The sequence below is a fragment of the Stegastes partitus genome, unplaced genomic scaffold (genome assembly GCF_000690725.1).
Source record: "Stegastes partitus isolate 25-593 unplaced genomic scaffold, Stegastes_partitus-1.0.2 Scaffold1792, whole genome shotgun sequence".
Taxonomy (NCBI): domain Eukaryota; kingdom Metazoa; phylum Chordata; class Actinopteri; family Pomacentridae; genus Stegastes; species Stegastes partitus.
The window spans coordinates 6,652-25,791 of record NW_007579523.1 but is presented as its reverse complement, the minus strand read 5'-3'; the positions used below and the strand labels follow the sequence as shown (position 1 = coordinate 25,791).

At 43.9% G+C, this 19,140-nt stretch overlaps 1 protein-coding gene across 1 annotated transcript in view; it reads left to right on the top strand.

The window, feature by feature from the left end:
• The window catches only part of zfpm1 (zinc finger protein, FOG family member 1), a gene marked incomplete at its 5' end in the record, with an annotated part of 83,852 nt that extends 65,936 nt beyond the window's left edge, over positions 1-17,916 (top strand). The window contains 5 exons of the mRNA XM_008302305.1: positions 6,735-6,837; positions 7,411-7,653; positions 10,087-10,320; positions 11,074-11,316; positions 12,006-17,916. Coding sequence (XP_008300527.1) covers positions 6,735-6,837; positions 7,411-7,653; positions 10,087-10,320; positions 11,074-11,316; positions 12,006-14,617 — 3,435 coding nt within the window. The remainder of the gene's footprint in view (positions 1-6,734; positions 6,838-7,410; positions 7,654-10,086; positions 10,321-11,073; positions 11,317-12,005) is intronic.
• Between the last annotated feature and the right edge of the window lie 1,224 nt (positions 17,917-19,140).

Genomic DNA, 19,140 nt, shown 5'->3' with positions numbered 1-19,140 from the left:
GAGAAGATGGAAGCGCGTCGCACTCAGGTTTAACGTATTGTTTAGATCTTTGAGGATGGAGCCCGTGTGAGCGAGTGTTTCCTCGTCTTCCTTGGCTTTGTATATAAGTGTGTGTGTGTTACTGAGCTCTCCCCGTTGCCCTATCATGGTGAATTCCAAAGCCGTGGCCATGATGAATTAGTCTGAAACAAATTAGCAGTACTTACAGCTCAGACGGCTCCAGCATTGGGTTACAAATTAAAACAAAAGCAGCCGTATCTCCACATCAGCGCTAGTTCCCCATGAAATACAATACGCCGCCGCTGCTGCCTCAATCTTCGACGTACAACAGACTGAGAGGCTTCCTTCCTTCTGTCCTTCGCCTCTCGTCTCTCCCTCGCAGACGGCGTCCATCTTCTTCAGGTGTTTCAAGTCTCAAGTGGGAGCCGTGTGATCGTATTATACAGACGGAGGGACTCAAAGTTTTCACCTTGTGGAGTCAAGAACAGTACGTTTTGTTTGTACGTCAGGGTTTAAATCGGAGCCACAAAGTGCTTTAATAACAGAAAACTGTAAATAAGTAGGAAAGATAACACAGGAGTAATATGAATAAATGACATAATATAATGTTTAAACCATCTTTATCCTAAAATACGCCAGCAAGTTGGAAATGTGAGCCATCTTCTATTGCTGCTGCTACTTCTGCAGACGCTTTATAAACAGAGATTTTCAATTTTCCCACAGTCTTTGAATGGATCATATGTGTGTTTAAAATGCAGCTCATCAGGAAATACAACCAACTATAAGCCTTAAATCACGCCAGTTCATCAAAATCACTTTATTCTACATGTAACATTCAACATTTTGCCAAAATAAACATCAGATTCTGCAAAAAATTAATAAAGAATTAAGATCCTCAACACAACCGAGAAGCCACGTTTCCAGGTTGAACTGCAGCCAGTGTTTCCATTATATCATTTATCATAGAAAGACTTGCTGAATTTTTAATCTTCTTACAGTCTGTGAACTACTCATCTGTCAAATGCAGTTTTGTCAGAAAAAGTGTCCGAATCGAAGCTTAAAATCTGGAAATTTAATCAAAATAACTTTATTCTGCATGTCTTGTTTAAACTATAAATAAACCATTTGCACTAATCAGATTCTGTTAAATAAAAATAAATAAATAAAAACCAATCGCGACTGACTCGGGTGTGATCAACAGTCACGTGACACAAATTTTTCGGGTTGAACTGCAGTCAGTGTAGAGAGGAGACGACGAGAGCCTGAGAGGAAAATCCAACCTACTGGATCAGTAAATGAATGCAGCACGGATCAGAACCAGAGAACAGAGGAGCAGGTTGTTGGAGATACATCCAGCTGATGGTGGAACATCGTTGTTATTGTCTACGGCGTTAAACCTGCATCACTTCTGTTTCCGTAGAGGAGCAGGACTTTATACTGCAGTGAAAAATGAGCCCACAGTGATGAGAAGTCAGTTCTGAAGGTGAGAAGAAGCCGTGATGGAGTTCAGGTGGTGGCCTCCGGTCTTCAGTCTGACCCAGTGCAGGAGTTGATAAGAGGAGAGCAGCTCCGAAATATATTCTGGAGCCGCGACAATCCCTAAAAAATCTAAAATCAATCCTTAAACAGATTCCAGTGCAGCGATGCAGAACGTGGTCAGATGTGGTCGTTTGTTTTAGGTAAAAGTCCAGCAGCTGGATTCTGAACTAACTGACGAGACGACAGACACGAAGAACGACTTTTTAATCTTTAGAATATCCGTAGATGTAGAGGAATCGATCAGCTGCTGATGTGAGACCAGAGATCGTAAAAGAAAAGCATACGTTACATTTTTTATAAGCTAATTTGTGGAGGCTTTGAGGACCAACAACAACAATCTGAATTCTCTGTTTAACGGCACAAACTCTTCAGACTTACACTCCGTCACAACCGTAAACTTTTTCAGTTTATCCCACTTTGGTTTCTTTCAGTCTCCACTAACCTTCTGAACTCCAAACAGCTTCTAAGCATTTCTTCTGAGTTTTTCATCACTGTGGCTCATTTTTCTCTGCAATATAAAGTCCTGCACCTCTATGGAGGCAGGATGAAGGAGGAGACAGAACTCAGAAATGTGCTCTGTCAGGATGATGCTGTTGAAATGCCGTAAATCATAAAAAAGTAAAAAACAAAGTTTATCTGATCTGAATTGCCCACATGTGTTACCAGCACTGGAAACAATGACGGTTTACAATCTGTACAAATGTTTTCTCTCTACATCACCCATAGAAAGATGTTTCACCATCAGCTGGATGTATCTTCCAACAACTTGCCACACTGCATTTATTTATTGATCCAGTAGGTTTTATTTTTCTACCTGCAGTTCAACCTGAAAGCTCTCTGAAGCTTCGTCACGTCACTGTTGATTCCAGCTGAGTCAGTCAGAACTTCTCAGTTGCGTTGAGGAGTGCAAAAATTTTTGTTTTTTTACAGAATCTGTTCATATTTGGCACTTCTTTTTATTCCAACATAGGATATTTTGATTAAATATCCCATTTTTACTCCCAGATTTGGTTAATTCAGAACTGTTTATGACACACGATTAGTTCAAGTGACGTCGGAAAGTTGAAAAATGCAGTTTTTTTTAGGGTGACCGCATTTTGATTACCGAAATCCAGGACACTGAGCCCGGTGATGAGATGCTCAGAGTTTACTCCAAGATGCTTTATCATTTCAATACATTTCAAACCAGGATATTTTCACCACTTTATGAAAAACCACCAGGACAGGACGTGAAAACAGGACGTTCGGTCACCCTATTTTTTATTTTATTTTACATTTCTATCTTATAAATGGTTCACTTTTGGTGATTTATTGCAAAAGAAAACATGTTTTTTCAGACCGTCCTGCATGTTTTGGGGTCTGGAGGGTTAAATATCACCACGATGACCCACGACATCCTGGAATAGCACAACATGTCGTCCACATTTCTTTTTGTTCTGCTCCATAACTTTCCCTACGTCTCCACACAGCCCACAATAGACTGTTTAACAATAACCCGATCAGATTCCTCAACACGCTGTATGTTTTATGAACCTGCACACAGTCACATCTGCAGTGGTTCTCTAATGAAGAGCGTTTAGAGAAGAAGTGAGCAGGAGGGGAAGCAGGTTTTTTTTTTGGCCGTTTATTACAGATGGAGAGAATGGAGGTCAGATACATGAGCAATGAGGACACTTATCAGGCTGCGTCATCCTTTTTTTTTTCCGGCCAAATGCATGAAACGTGACAGTTTATATGAAGCACACTCTGACTCCTCTCAGGAAGCCAGTTTTACAGACTCGTCACTTCGTCTTTAAATGCAGCGTTACTGACAATACAAACGGAATATTTTAGTTTTTTATGACCAGACGAGGAAACAATCTTTGTTTTAGATGTTGGTTTTGTCGGTGTGGAGGCCAGACTGCAACACTTTAGAGCAGTGAACAGTTTAAAGCTTAAATTTCTGCTCATAAAAGTGATGTGATGCAGCATGAAGCTGGAAAAAGCCCTGAATGAACAGGAAGCAGCAGAGCGTCAACTTTGACCCTCATCCAGTGTCCAGGAGGATCATCAGCTGAGGAAATGCCTCCTCTTGGTGGACAATCAGCGGTACTGCATCAGTTAATTAGAGAGTTTTATTCCCTTTAAAACGTCGTATTTTATAGTATAAGTAATAAATCTGCAACTATCGATCAGTTAGTGATCAACTATTACATTTATTACTGTTTTTGATAACTGGGTAGTTTCTCAAGAAAAAAAAGGTCTAAATTCTGTGATTGCATGAATATTTTCTGCTTTCTTTCCTCTTCTGTCACTTCAAGCTGAATGTCTTCATGTTGTGGGTAGAGGTGCAGACTTTGAAGAATTTATTGATTAAAAATCAGCAACACTAACAATCAATAATGAATGAAATACAGTCAAGTTTTTTCCCCATATGTTGATGGAGCCGTTTGTGAGCACAGATGCTTGGTCGTTACTGTAAAATTGGCTCCGTTACGTTACAAATATTAACTTACAAACAGGATATCTGGAGAGTTTAGAGCTTCCTGTTATGTCTGAGCTCCGTTTGTCTTCCTTTGCTCGTCCATTCTCTGGAACGTAACCGTCTGGCTGCACCTCAGTATCATCCTACTGCAGGAGAAAAGCCATGGCTCGGGATATCTGGAGTATTTAGAGCTTCCCATTGTGTCTGGACTGGTTCGTCTCGCTTTTCCAGACCGTTCTGTAGAACGTAGCGGTACAGCCGCACCACAGTATCATCCTGCTGTGGTGGAAAAAGCACAACACAGGATGTCTGGAGAGTTCAGGGCTTCCTGCTGAGTCTGGGTTTGTCTTCCTTTTCCAGTCTCTTCTGTAGATCATACCGGTCCGGCTGCACCTCAGTGTCGTTCTGCTCTACGAGGTGTGTCAGAAAAGTTCCAGGACTGGTTTCACAGAAGATATATTTCAAACCCAAACCAGAAACTAGGAGTTTCCCCTTCAGACGATCAACCAGCTCGTCTACAAAAAGATCCTGCAGCGTTCGTGGCTGCTTCACCATGACAACCTGCTCACAACGCCCTGAGCATCCCACAGCTCCTGGCTGAGAAGAACATCTCCGTGCTGGAGCAACCTCCCTGCTCACCCTACCTGGCTCCGTGGGATTGTTTCCTCTTCCTCAAGCTCAAGGGGGTCATCAAGGGGACCCGTTAAGAAGACGTGGAGACATCAAGATGGCTGTGAGGACGGAGCTGAAAGGATCCTTCCATGGTGGCGTGAAGGAAGAGAAGGCTGGGAAGTGGTTAGACTCCAGGACGATTACTTCAGAGGAGAAAACTGGTAGTTAGGTTTTGAAATATATCTTTTGTGACACCAGTCCAGGAGCTTTTCTGCCACCTCGTAGGACGAAAAGCACAACTCAGGATGTCTGGAGGATTTAGAGCTTCCTACTCCGTCTTGGTTTGTCTTCTTGCTCGTCCGTTCTGCATCTTAGTGTCGTTCTACTGTCGGACAAACAGGTGATATCTGGAGAATTTACAACTTCTTTAGTACAATCGATGGAGAAGCAGGTATGAGTGAAGACCTGCAGCGACTACATCAGTTACAACTCTGTTCATGAGGAACTATAACGGTGTGGATGATGGAGAACTTCCTCCTAGAACCTCTCCTGATACCAGACATTTTGTTTAAGCACCACTTGTTTTGCCGGCATGTGCAAACCGTCGCAGGTTTAGGCGGATGACGACATTTACGAGGCGGCCTTCAGGGCGAGTCGGTGTGTTTGTGAGACGTGGGATCGGCCGACATCCTGGGAGCGACTGTCAGCAGGAATGCTCGCATGAACAAAGACGGGATTGTGCTGAGGACACACAGGTGTGTGTTGTATGAGACAGAAAGCACATGTAGCGCACAGACACACACTCCTGTTGTGTGTGTGTGTGTGTGTGTGTGTGTGTGTGTGTTGCATGTGCTCTGGGCCTCATACCTCCAGACTGCATGTTGACTCTCCGCTCTTTGTCCGCTGTATCCACTGTGGATCTCATTGTGGCAGCCCAGTGAATAGCGGCCGCCGACCTCATCAGATCTTCTTTCTCCTCTTTTTTTTTCCCTCCCCAGGTCTCTCTCCCTCTTTTTATTCCCCCTCTCTCCTCTCCTTTATTTTCTGAGCCTCTTTGTTCGGCCCGTGCTTCCCCTCATTTCCTCATTTCCTCCTGCTGGCTGTAATCGTCGGCTGCTCGCCGGCGGCCTTTTCATAAACGCCTGTTTACCGGCGGCCTCGAGCTGGACGCTGACGTCTGACGGACTCTGTGTTCCCAATTGACAGCAATTAATTATCTGCTGGTGTGCAAACTGCAGCGCAGGACGGTTAAAGAAGACGGCGAGCACTTGACAGAGACAATGGGATGTTTTAGGTCGTAGAGGAGAGCGACGGTTCAGGAGTTTACTGCCTGTAACAAGACATTCATATGAACCTGCAGCGCGTTCATCATCAGATACGTCGTCTGTTGTTTGTCAGACACAAGTTATGGATGAAGATGAAGCGTTTTTAAAGTCAAGTGTTGGAATTTAGGAACAAGACGGTTTTTTGGGGCTGATTGTTCACTTAATTATAAGAATATATATAAATAAAATATCACAATAGTTGTCCTGTGAAGTGGATTATAAACGTCTGTGTGAGGATATCATCTCTGCCTCAGTGATTACAGTTAATAAAGTTTTCTTTATTTACATTTCAGTTATTTTGCTCGTGTTTTGGTGTAAATTCATCACATTTATATTTTCATTAAATCATTTTTATGATCCACTCTGTTTTATTTCTGTCTTTATACACTTTTTAATGCATTTTTTAAAACTAATTGTATTTTATTGTTTTTTTTATTACATTTTTATCATTTTACTGATTTATTTATTTATTTTAATTCTAAGTTTTTAAATCTGTTGTTATTCTACAGTTATTTTTTGCATTGCTTTGTAATGCACTTGTGGTAACTTCTGCTCCATTTAATGCTAACAGTGCATTTTAAAAATATGATTTTAGCACAAGAAAGTGCTGACATCATGTATTTTGCGATTCACCTTTATTGATTACGTTCATTTATCAGAAACAAACCAAATGTCGGAGCTGATCGCTGTGACTGATCGGCAGCGGTTCGTCTACAGATGTTCTGTGAAACTCACTGGACAGGAAGAAAAGTGAAAGTAAAAGTGCTGAAAGTTTCCCTGTGTGTGTGTTGCAGAACTCCAGGTTGACTCTGGTGTGTGAAGATCCAGACTGCTGGATCGGTCGCCTCCCTCTGACCTCCGACGCCTCGGCAGCCAACTGCAGCATCTACAGCCAAGGTGAGTTCACCTGTCCACACGGAGGAGCTTCAGACTAACCTGAATGTACATCGACTGTTTACATGTTTACAGCTTCTACAAACTCTATAAAGATGTTTCACCATCAGCTGACTGTATTGTCCAACAACCTGCTCCTCTGTTCTCTGGTTCTGAGCTGTGCTGCTTTTATTTATTGATCCAGTAGGTTTGGGTTTCCTCTCTGCTCTGAGGAAACACTGGCTGCAGTTCAACCTGAAAAAAAACAACAGCTTTGGAGCGCAGAGTGTTTGGTTTTGTACAAAATTAAATGGTTTATTTTTGGTGATTTTCTTTTAACAAGACGTAGAAAAAAAATATTTTGATGAAATGTGACGATTTTCAGCTCAGATTTGATTAATTCTCCTGATTGATCACATGATGCGTTCAAGGACTGTTGGACAGATGAAAGTAAAGTTTCTTGTTCTGATTCATGGTGTAATTTTGGTGATTTTTGAAAACACAACATGCCTTTTGTGTTGCATGTTTTTAATAAGGAATAAAGGCCTTCGTTATGTAGCGGTTACGGTTGTTAACGAACACCCAACTCGTTTCCAGGCGAGCAGCTGTTCTGTAAGGTGAGCAGAGAGCTGGCGGCCGGCGAGCGACTCGTGGCCTCCCTGTCGCCTCCTCCGGCCTCCTCCTCCTCCTCCAGACTCTCTCCTCCGCTCAGCCTCGTGGCCCAGAAGCCGCCGGCGGTGAAGGAGGAGCCTCTGTATCCGGCGGCGCTGCGCTCCGACATCCAGCTGCTCCCGCAGCAGGCCGGCATGGCGGCCATCTTGGCCACAGCCGTCGTCAACAGTGAGTGTTGTTTTAGTTACAGCAAGAAAATACGTTTTTAATGTGTGATTTTACAGTACAGTTTGTTACGGCTGCACGGTTAATGAACAAATATGTTGTCCTTAAAATCAATATATAGTCTAGCTGTTTGGGATTAATGTATTGGTCATAATCATACAGGTCAGGTTGGTTCTAATTTAGCAAAGTTATCAGTTAGAATTGGAGTTATTGTCATGAATAGGCTTCACCACAGGGAATGTTTGGATTTAGTTTTTTTATTTTTAGGTATGATATTGTTGGTTTTACTGTTAATATTTAAATTAGTTCTGTGAATTTACATAATAAATAACATTGCAGGTTTTTAATGGTCATATTTAGATTATATTTAGATAGATATTAGATATTTAGATTGAACACTATTGTGGGCTCTTAAATTCATATGAAAAATAATATTGAGAGTCTTAAATGTAATATTTAGATTAGCCAGTTAGATTTATATGATAAATAATACTGTGTGGTCTTAACATTTAGGGTAGATTTAGATTTTATTGTTGGGTTGTGACCCTAACATTTAAAAAAGTCAGATAAATTTATATAATGATGAATAGTATAAGTTCTTAACTTAGATATTTAAAATATTCAGGTTAAGTTATGCTATAAAAAAAATATTTTAAGGTCCTGACATAATATTTAAATTAATCAGATCAATTTACATGAATAATACTTCGGGTCTTAACCTGAATATTTAAATTAGTCAAAGAAATGATTACAGTAACTAATATTATAGGTTCTTAACATTAGGTCAGCTTTGTAAAGTTGCATAATAACTGACAAAGTCCTGACCTTAATATTTACATTATTGAGGTCATTATATTTAATAAATATTATTGTGATACTTAGTCAGGTAATTCAGCCATAGACAGAACAGTTTAAGTCGACTGTGTAGTTTTGTATAATAAATATTATTATAAGATCTCAACCTGAAGGTTTGAATTAGTCCGATGAATTCATGATGTTTTATTTTGCTTTTTTTTAAATTACTGGAAAACTCCATTTCTGCTGTTTTTAATGTGACGTATAAATAACAGCAGCTTGACTCAAAGCAAATATCTGCTAAAGTTTTATAAAAGGACCTAAAAACACCAAGAACTTAGTAGAAATGCAAATTATTTTTTAAAATCCTAATTATAACTGGTGCCATCACTGTCACTGATCAGCTGTGTTGAGGTTGTAACGCCGTCTCTGGCCACAGGATGGCGCTGTAGCTCTTCACCAGCCAGCAGAGGAGCCGCTGCTGCTCCTTAAAGTCTCCGTTAACTCGGAGCTGCGCAGCCAGTGGTGGAATGTAACTGAGTACATTTACTGGAGTACTGCACGTAATGGTTAGTACAAAGTACTCGAGGCAAATGATCTACTTTTTACTCGACTATTTTTACTCTCACAGCTTCAGTTACTTTTGGGATTACACATTTCATCCTCCTTCCTTCCAGTGAAAACCACGTATCTCTAAATTAGATGATATTTAAAGTGATTTTTTTTTTCTGGCATACTTAAAGATTAAGCCCGAGAAAATCCTCCGACTTTAATTAATGAGCTGCAAAATGTCACAAAGTGGAAAACAGGCTCATTTTAATGAAATCTGACTTTTTAAAATCCACCCGGCAGAATCTAACGTAGTTAAACCTCAGTTATTAGCTGAACCTTCAACATTTAAACCACCACAAACATCACATACAACCTTAAAACACTGACAGGAAACGTTCTGCTTTACATACTTGTAGTACTTCTTGCTGACAACACTTCAACATGCAGTTTTAAAGCAGGACTTGTCCTCATAGTGGAGTATTTTCACACTGTGGTAGGAGTACTTTTACTTGAGTAAAGCATCTGAATACTTCTTCCACACATCTGCTGTGATCAGAATCCTAAACTATTTCCTCCACGTGACACACTGCAGTGAAACAATCACTCCATCGATGAGACGGATGATAATTATCGTCCCCGTAGCCTTTGTTGCCGTGGATACTCGTAGCAGTGGAATGTGATATTATGATATTTTTAATAATTGGAGTTACGTTTTGACGTCGTTAGAAGGAAAACCCTTGTGGCTACAGTTTAATGCTAATTATGTGCTTATGGAGTCAATAATTTATTAGTTTTCAGCAATCACACCAGACGGGAACATTACATAGACCTCCATGTTTAACCCAACGTCAAGTCCGTCAGGGCCAGCAGGGAGGTGTCACCTGATCCAGGGTCGTGGGTGCTTTTAGATCACAAAGCTCATCTTGCAAAAGACGAATCCTGCTCCCCAATGACTACACAAGTGTATATGGAATAAAACAGCTCTATGATTGGTCCATAATGACTTTCATGTAGCTGCCGAACCCGTACTGCTTTGTTGAGTCTCTGTTTAGTCCACTAACTCTGAACTTCTGTCTCTCCGGCCATCAGAGGACATTTTCCCGTGCAAGGACTGTGGGATCTGGTACCGCAGCGAGAGGAACCTCCAGGCCCACCTCATGTATTACTGCGCCAGCCGTCAGAAGCAGCCGGCCGCCGCCTCGTCGCCCCCGCAGGACAAACCCAAGGAGTCCTACCCCAACGAACGCATCTGCCCCTTCCCACAGTGCAACAAGAGCTGCCCCAGCGCCAGCTCTCTGGAGATCCACATGCGAACTCACAGCGGTGAGAGCAACAACATTTATTCACGTATTTACACACCAAACAGGGTCAGGACACGGATAATAAATATAACTAAAATGGCCAGTTCCTGGGAATTGGGTGTCAAATCTGCAAACTTAAGTTTAGATGACATCTCTACCAACTGACCCACCACCAGATGTTCATCATGTTCCTTCACATTTTGCTGCTGTGAAGTGAAAACACCAATAGAGGGCGATCAAAGCTCACAAACGTCTACCACGGCACTTTTTCTCCTCAATAATCAAATCGGTTTTAGTCACGTGAAATGCAACAAATGCATCAAAATGTCCTGTACTTATTTGCACTGTGTTCGTATTTTGAATTTGTATTCTTTATATATTCTTTTTTTTGTACACTGGGATTATGATAGATGGCATTTCATTTTCTCTGTATGCACTTAACATGCAGAGATATTGACAATGAGGTTCACTGTGCCTTTGAAAATAGGAAGAAACGCAAAATAAGTCAACGAAATTGAAAAATCCTGAGAATAATTTGCATGTTTCCGATCATTAAGGATGATTTTGCAAAGTGAAAACTTTAGAAGCTGTGGAGAAAGTCTGCAGCTCATTGACTTTCAATCAAAAATACAACGGCTCATTTAAATTATATTTGAACATTGTGAGAGTGAATACCCTTATGGCTACATTTTAATGCTAATTCTGCACTTATGGAGACAATGATAACCCGTCCTCTGATGGATGAACTCACCTGTTGTCCCTCTCCGTCCAACAGGTGAGCGTCCGTTCGTCTGCCTCATCTGTCTGTCGGCCTTCACCACTAAAGCGAACTGCGAGCGCCACCTGAAGGTGCACACGGACACCCTGAACGGTGTTTGTCACGGCTGCGGCTTCGTCTCCACCACCAGGGACATCCTGTACAGCCACCTGGTCACCAGCCACATGGTTTGTCAGCCTGGATCTCGCAGCGAGGTCTACTCTCCGGGACCAGGACTTCCCAAGCTGCCGCTGTCCACCGGTGAGTCGGACCTTCACGACTGTTTCTGGTCCCGAATCTGATTCTGCTCGTCAGTTCTGGTTCTTCTCGATTGCAGTTGCTTGAGGGGCAGTTGGTTACGCTTTCTGCAAGTACAAGCGATACCCGAATCTAAGCAGAAATGCTGCGCTAGATACTGTAACCAACGTAACCCACTTCACTGTACTTATAACAGAATCCAATCCTGTTTTTGTGAAGTGCTTTTTAAATTTAAAGTGATTGTAAAGACCATTATACAATTTGTGACAGACAGCGATAGATGTACGAGAGGGCCGATAGGGACCTCCTCCTTCTCCTCCACCTTCTGGTCGGCCTGGAGGCACGGTATCATCCATTCCGATTGATAAACCAAAAGTAACACTGATAAATCGCATAAAGTGCAGCTATGTAACATAAAGGGTGTATTTTAACTTAAACCACAAAGCCTAAGTAGTTCTGGTGCCTAAACTTAACCTAAAGGGCAAAATCACAGCTCCACAACTACTACATAAGGCAGTAACGATGATTCGTTAAATGTGGTGAAAGACTAGAAGGTGGAGGAATGAAACGAAACGGTAATGACCATTTGACAGGCTGATGACATCCAAAGCAGGTAACTGGACAACAGATGTTATTCTAAATTCAAATGTAAGCAACTGTAATACTCAACTAACGTTCCCTCTCCTCATCAGGTCTGAGTCCAGGAGATTCTGGAGTGGTGCTCAAGTGTCAAGTCTGTGGACACAACTCGGACTCCCCGTCGCAGCTTCAGCAGCATGTACGAACCCACCTGGAGGTCAGGGTCCCGGCTGAAAGGAGCCCCACTCCTCGCCAAAGCACCCCATCATCGATCGACCACCCCCAGCCGTCTCCCCAGGAGAAGGAGCCCCTGGCCTGTGTCCCTAAACCCGACTCGTCCAGCCCGGGTGCAAACGGTGGCTCGGCCACACCTCGAGACTACAGTCCTTCTGACGCCCAAAGCATGGACCTGAAGATCAAAGAGGAGCCTAATTCAGAGTCGGATGCAGAGGAGCAGCAAATGGAGATTAAGGAGGATGGAGACGAGGAGGAGGAGGTTAGGGGAGAGGAAGTGGATCTAGAAGCAAGGAGGAAGACAAAGGAGGAGCCAGCTGCCACCACCTCCTGCCAAACATCTCCGAAGAGTCCAGCTACCACAACTGTGAAGGCAGAACCGACTAGTCCAACCCCTGGTTCCAGCCCTGCCCATGTGGGAGGAACCGGCTCAGTCGTTCCAGGAGGAGCAATGTTCTTGCCTCAGTACATGTTTAACCCTGAGGCAGCCATCTTGCCTCAGGCTTCAGAGATCCTGGCCAAAATGTCAGAAATGGTCCACAGCCGGCTGAAGCAGGGCCAGACAGTTGCTCAGAACAACCCAGCGGCCTTCTTCCCCTCTGGGCCGACTGCACCGACAGCCACCGCCACTCCACCTCACAAAGGAGCCACCTGCTTTGAGTGTGATATCACCTTCAACAACATCAACAACTTCTATGCACATAAGAGGCTGTACTGCTCCAGCAGGCACCAAGGAGAAAGTGCAGCCTCAGCTTCAGGCTCAACAAGAGATGCAGCCCCAGCCACAGTGCCTTCCAGTGGGGCACATGGCTCATCCACATCCCCTCAGGGTGGAGCTTTAAGTAGAGCTGCCTCTGCCTCTCCAACTGACTCTGAGCCTCCTGCAGGAAGTGGCGCAGCAGAACCCAGAAGGGTGGTGGAAGTGAAGACAGAAACCCCAGTGGGCAGAGATGGAATATCATCCTCCTCAGAAGGGGAAGGTGGAGGTGGAAGTGTGGGAGGAGGAGGTGGAGGAGGAAGAGCAAGTGAAGGCAGCCAGAGTCCTGCAAGTGGTTCTGCAGAGGACCTTGAAGACGATCCCAACAGAACCTTCTGCGAGGCCTGCAACATCCGCTTCAGCCGTCATGACAACTACACTGTTCACAAACGATTCTACTGCGCTTCACGCCACGACCCGACCAACCACAGAGCTGTACACATGGCCAAGACGACCAACGCAGCAGCCTTCCTGCCCCAGCCCATCCGCACCCGCAAGAGGAAGAAGATGTATGAGATTCACATGGCCAGAACTGAAGCCTTAGCCAACGCTGCTGCTGCCGCCGCCGCTGCCGCTGCAACCGCCTCGGCGCCATCTCCCTCCATTCTGGGTTTGGCAGTGAAGCAAGAAGTTTCTCCTGGTGGTGCAGGCAGTTCTAGCCCTGAAGGAGACGGTCCAATCGACCTGAGCAAGAGGCCTCGTCTGAGGGAAGTCCCACGGCACGGAGGCAGCAGCAGCCTTCTCCCGGCTCTGCCTCTTACCGACTACCACAAGTGCACCGCCTGCAGCATCAGCTTCAACAGCATCGAGAACTACCTTGCTCATAAAACCTACTACTGCCCCGCCACCACCCTCCAGCCCCACACCCTGGAGCAGCTGCATAGGCTCAAGAGATCAGCCTCTACCTCCCCTAAAAGCAGGCCTCAGCAGGAGCGACCGGATCTTCTGCACCCTGTGGAGGCTAAAGCTCTACCCGCTGAGTGGGTTGCCCAAGCTCAAGGCACGTCATCCAGCCCTAACCCCTCTGCCTTACCCGCCTCCGACGCTACATCTCCCTCGCATACGACCGCCGTGCTTGCTGCCACTCCAGCAGCTGGAGCTAAAGGCACAGGGTCAACTCAGGTGGTCTGTCCATACTGCCCCAACAGGCCCATCACCTGTGACCTGATGGAGCACTTCAAGACCACCCACGGCCTGGTCGTAACCATTCAGCCACCCCAGGAGACCCTCCCCCAGCCGGGCAGCGCAGTCAGCCGCAGCCCCAGCCTGAGTCCGAGGGACGGAGCGTCTGCAACCACCTCCACCACCCCGACCAACCAGGCCAGATTTGTCTCTCGAGTTCACCGAGACAGCATCAACGGACAGGCCAGGAGCGGCACAACATCCCCTGTCTCCCCCCTGGTAAACGGCAGCCCCTCAGCTGGGGGTGGATCACCTTCAGCTGGCTCTCCTCTGCCAGTGTCCCCCCCCAGGGCTCCCTCTCTGACTTTGTCACCTGTGCCTGAGGTCGTGAGGGTGAAGATGGAGTCATCCCACCTTCCCGACAAGTCCGCCCAGACCCCGACCTCCCATCCCACCCCCCAGCCTGCCCCCAAAACCCCGGTGATCTCCCCCGTCCAGAACGGTAACTCCCGCTTCTGTCGGCTGTGCAACATCAAGTTCAGCAGCCTCTCCACGTTCATAGCTCACAAGAAATACTACTGCTCTTCCCACAGTGCCGAACATGTCAAGTGAGCTTCCTCCTTCCCGTTTTTTCATCATTTATCTGAGTGGAAGTTTTCCTTCACTAAAGTTTCCAGAAGCTCAGATGGTCCTCCGAAAACGACGCTCGGCTGGCGTCACCATGAATGACAGTGAATGACTGTTACTCACCTGGCAGGGCCTGATGCCCGGCAGCAGAATTAGCAGGTGGTGTTACTCACATACAGTAACTGATACTCCTTCTATGGGTCAACGTTTGTAGTACACTACGAGCTGATGCTACCTGCACACACTGATGTGCCCTCGTCCCGTAGATCACTCTGTCTTCGTACACCAGTCCCTGATCCTACATGAACCACTCCCAGGCCTCAGTATGTCACATTAAGGGACGTTAAAAAAGATCTATGTCAACACCTTCCCCTCCCCCCTCCCTGTTGAACTGAGTATATAACGGCAGTAATTAGATTCTGACTGACGATGCTGATTTTCCCGCGCCCTCGATGTTTCAGACCTAAACGGAGGAAATCTCTGGCGTGGAAAAAGACTTGATCATTGTTAATGTTTTTATTATCTGTGCATAGTGTATGATGTCTGAAAAAAAGAATTCTATAATGCTTTTTGGTTTCAACACTGGCTCTTTTTTGCTTACTAGAGAAGCTGGAGCGTTTTTAGCTGAAAAAAACAAAAAAACAACAACACGTGGCATCACAATGTTACTAATTACTGAAGGATAATATTTCAAAAAAACGGACTGTTTTTTCTTTTCTTTCATACACACAAAATTTTTATTTTCTCTTTAAAACGCAAGGGAGAAAAAAAATGTGAAATATTTATCTTTTAGTCCTCACTGATTTCATGTCAACAGAAAACTACCTACCTAGTGTCTGAGAGTATTTGTATTTTTTATTTGTATATTTTTCATACTGTTGGAAGGAACTGTTTGGATCTGGGTGTGTTGAAGTGAATTTTCTAAGTGTAGATATGTAATATCTTCTCACAGTAATCACTGGGATCACACTGAACTCACGTTGGCATTTTTGTGTTCTGCTCATTGTAGGTTTTAATTGATGGTCTGAAAACCAGCTTTATCTTGATCTCCTCCTGTACCTCGCTGATTTGCAACAGGTTACACAAAATCCACGTCTGTCTTTTGTTCGCGGCTGCTTCACCTCATAAGGACACAGCTTTGTTTGTTGCTAACTGCCACTTCCGACCGATGCTAAGGGATTTTTTTTTAATGATTGTGCTTCTATCCGGCAATGAAGGCAAAGCGGCGAACAGTCACGTTAGTGTGAGACCTCGTACAGTAGAGTAAGAACATAGGTAATCATTTCTTATGGCTGTTGCGTGTTTGACTCATGCACCCATACAGTTTACGCCACATGTTCCCGAGCTGCTGTTGCATTACAGTGTTAGCCACAACTGTGAAATGCTTTTTTCTTTTCACAATAATAATGCAAACCAACCACCTTATGTTCTTTGAAAGGCCTGAAATTTAACGCTGCCCTTAGCCAAACCTGCACCTGCATGCTGAGTTCATCACATATTCTCAGGATTTTATCAAGCTTCTAAAACAGAATTTCTACCTTCCCGAGACACTAAATCTCTGAGTTTAGAGGTCATTATGGTGGCAAAATTTTGGACCCAATCTAAAACCAGCTTTCACAAAGTTTCACAAATCAGAGACCCGGCTTGATAAGGACACAACTCAGCCTCTAAAGGCCGTTTCATTGTCAGTATACATGTCCACGTATGCAGACTGAAGGATTATGAAAAATCAAACGGCACAGAGGCGATAGAGGTGTGCTTGCGTACCGCCCTCCAAGGAGACAACAATGCATCACCCATCGGTAAAGACGCTAGGCGCAGATCAACTGCAGATTTGTAACGCAACAGAAGTACCAGTAACGCTCTGCGACGTCAGTCCTTTAGTTTACTACTCTATAAGTTCTGCCTTTAAAAGGACCAACAAAAGCATAAGGAGCAGCTACAGTTCCAGTTGTTCCACAGATGTTTGCCTCCTTGTGGCAGCAGACAGCTACAACAGGTGGAGAGAACACAATCAGGCAGCAACAAGATGCGCTAACAAGCCCCTACAATATGAAACGGTAGTAATACAACAATAACCAGAACGAGGACGTCTTCCTCAACCAGTTTACATCCAAGACATGTAGAGAAGATTTGGAAGGGATTGTAGACGTGGGAACCCAACATTCAAATCAGTATTTGTGAGTCGGTAGTGAAGCCCCCTAACCAAAGTCTTTTACATTTCTTGTCAGCAGTGCAGCATTAGAACTCATTTTAGCTCCGTTTTGGTCTCCACCACCTCCTGAGAAAGCAGCTAAATGCTCCACTGTGTTCACCTGTTGGTAGCTGCTGTCTGCCACAACGGTACAGCCGATATCAGACTCTGTTACGGACAGCGGAGTTGTTTTAAATTCTACTAATTTCTCATCCGTTTCGAAGTACATCGTCCATACGTGCACAGAAAATCGGCGTCTACGTATTCTGTGAATGCGCTCTGCTGCCATGTAGCGTCGTCGCTGTGCGGGTACAAATTTTGGGCTAAAAATGGGACTCAGATGCTAAAATTAATTTCACTAAAACCCTAGCAAACGCTCGAAATAAGCAAATTATTACTGTTTTAAAAGATACAGACTTTAGCTGTAGCGATTAAAAAGTTTTTGTACTTTCAGGTACTTTAGTGCTCCTCTGCCTTTCGAAAACCTGAGATTATGTAAAATAGCTTCTTCACAAGTGGTTAATTTATCGAAGCCAACTTTTGACCCCATTTCCTTTGACTGCACGCAAACATGGAGGATTTTTAGACTTTATTCCGATTTTTTTGCTTCATTTCCGCTCATTTACTACTGTTTACAATCGTGCTGGTCCATTTCTCTCCGTTCTTAGAAGAGGAGAAGAAGAAGAAGAAGTCAGACCCGTCAAATAGTCACAAATTGAGGAACTGAATGCTGAAACATCCTCCCCTAAACGTCCCCTTTTCATTGCACTGTGTTGTATAAAAATGTGCTGAATGTTTTAGTTTTAGCTCCTTTTTTTTTTTTTTTTTGTCATGTATTTATGTTGTGCGGCACTTTTTCCCGTCCATAACGCATCATCGCTCGACCTTGAAGGACTTTCGCATTAAACTTTTTTTTTTTTTTTTGGTCTAAACATGTTTTTGTCAATGATTCCTTTGACGTCTTTAATGGAGAAGAATCACAACGAATGTCAACACTTTTTATTTCCATATTTTTTTTAATTTCAGTTCCACTACACTCTTGTCCAAACTATGCATGGGAAATAAAAAAAAAAGTTCTGAGAGACACTGATGAAAAGCGTGAGTCTGATTCTTTCTCGTGGCCTCCGTCTTTTCTGTGTTTCCGCCCACGCCCAACCTGAGTGGAAGACCTTGACTCGGGTTTGATTCACGGGTTTGCTCATAAAATCGCCGCCTTTCACAAGAAACTTTCCAGTGTGTGGATTCTGTTTAATGCGGCCGTCGAAGAAAAAGCGGCTGAATGAATCATCGGCTTTGCCTTTATGATATGAGTAACGGCAGCAGAGAGGAGAAAAGGCTTTCTGTGCTCATTCAGAGCTCCAAGGCTGCTCCAATCAATGGGAAAGTGCACCGTCAGAAAAAAAAAGAAAAAAGCAACTCGCAGTTTGCCTCCACCGTAGGTTAATTGATGCAGATTTACCTTCTCATCCTGTGATTAACTCTTCAAATTCAAATTATGGGATGTGAATTAACCTCTCCTAATTGCACCGAGCTGCTCTGAGCTGGTCTTAACGAGTCAGCTCAACACAACAGTACGACTTTAATCCACATCAGGCTGCAGCAATGCGTCAACATTAGATTAATCTAGACACCAATCGAGAACATTTTTAACTGATTTGTATCAACAGGAACCTAAACCTGGTTCTTTGCTTCTGTCTGCTGTCTTCTGTGTTGTCAATTTGAACAATTCACTGAATACGTGCAGCAGCTTCAGTCAATAATTGATTGAAGCTCACATTTTATTGGTGTTTTTGACTGAAAATGTCATTTTGATGCACAATGAAAGTTTTAATTGAGCCTGACTTGATTAAATACAAGTGCACTCGTTGGATGTCATGAACCTCCTCAGAGTTTCTTTCATGGTCCTGTTGCTGCTAAACTCCCACAATGCCCTCTGCTGCCAACATGAACTGTAGTTTATGATTTCTTTAACTATTTTGCAGCAAACTCGAAGTAAACGTTCAGTAAACATAAGGCTTGTAAGACACAAAGCAAATTTAGTGCAGTAGATGTTACACCATATAGCTACTTTCAGTAACAGAAACATGACATAAGTCGCTAGTGTGGATTATTTACATGCGTTGTGCTACAAATACGCCGTCCTACGGGACTGCGTTTAGTCTTATGAATGTGAGCTTTGATCGGTATCCATTAATCATCACAGAAGTCTTTGTCATGGTGCCCCTTTGCTACCTAAACTCCAACTGCTTGCCGACCTGCATGTTCTCTAAGTGACGCCTCCTCTGGTCTCTACAGTACTAAACAGTGAGAGGCT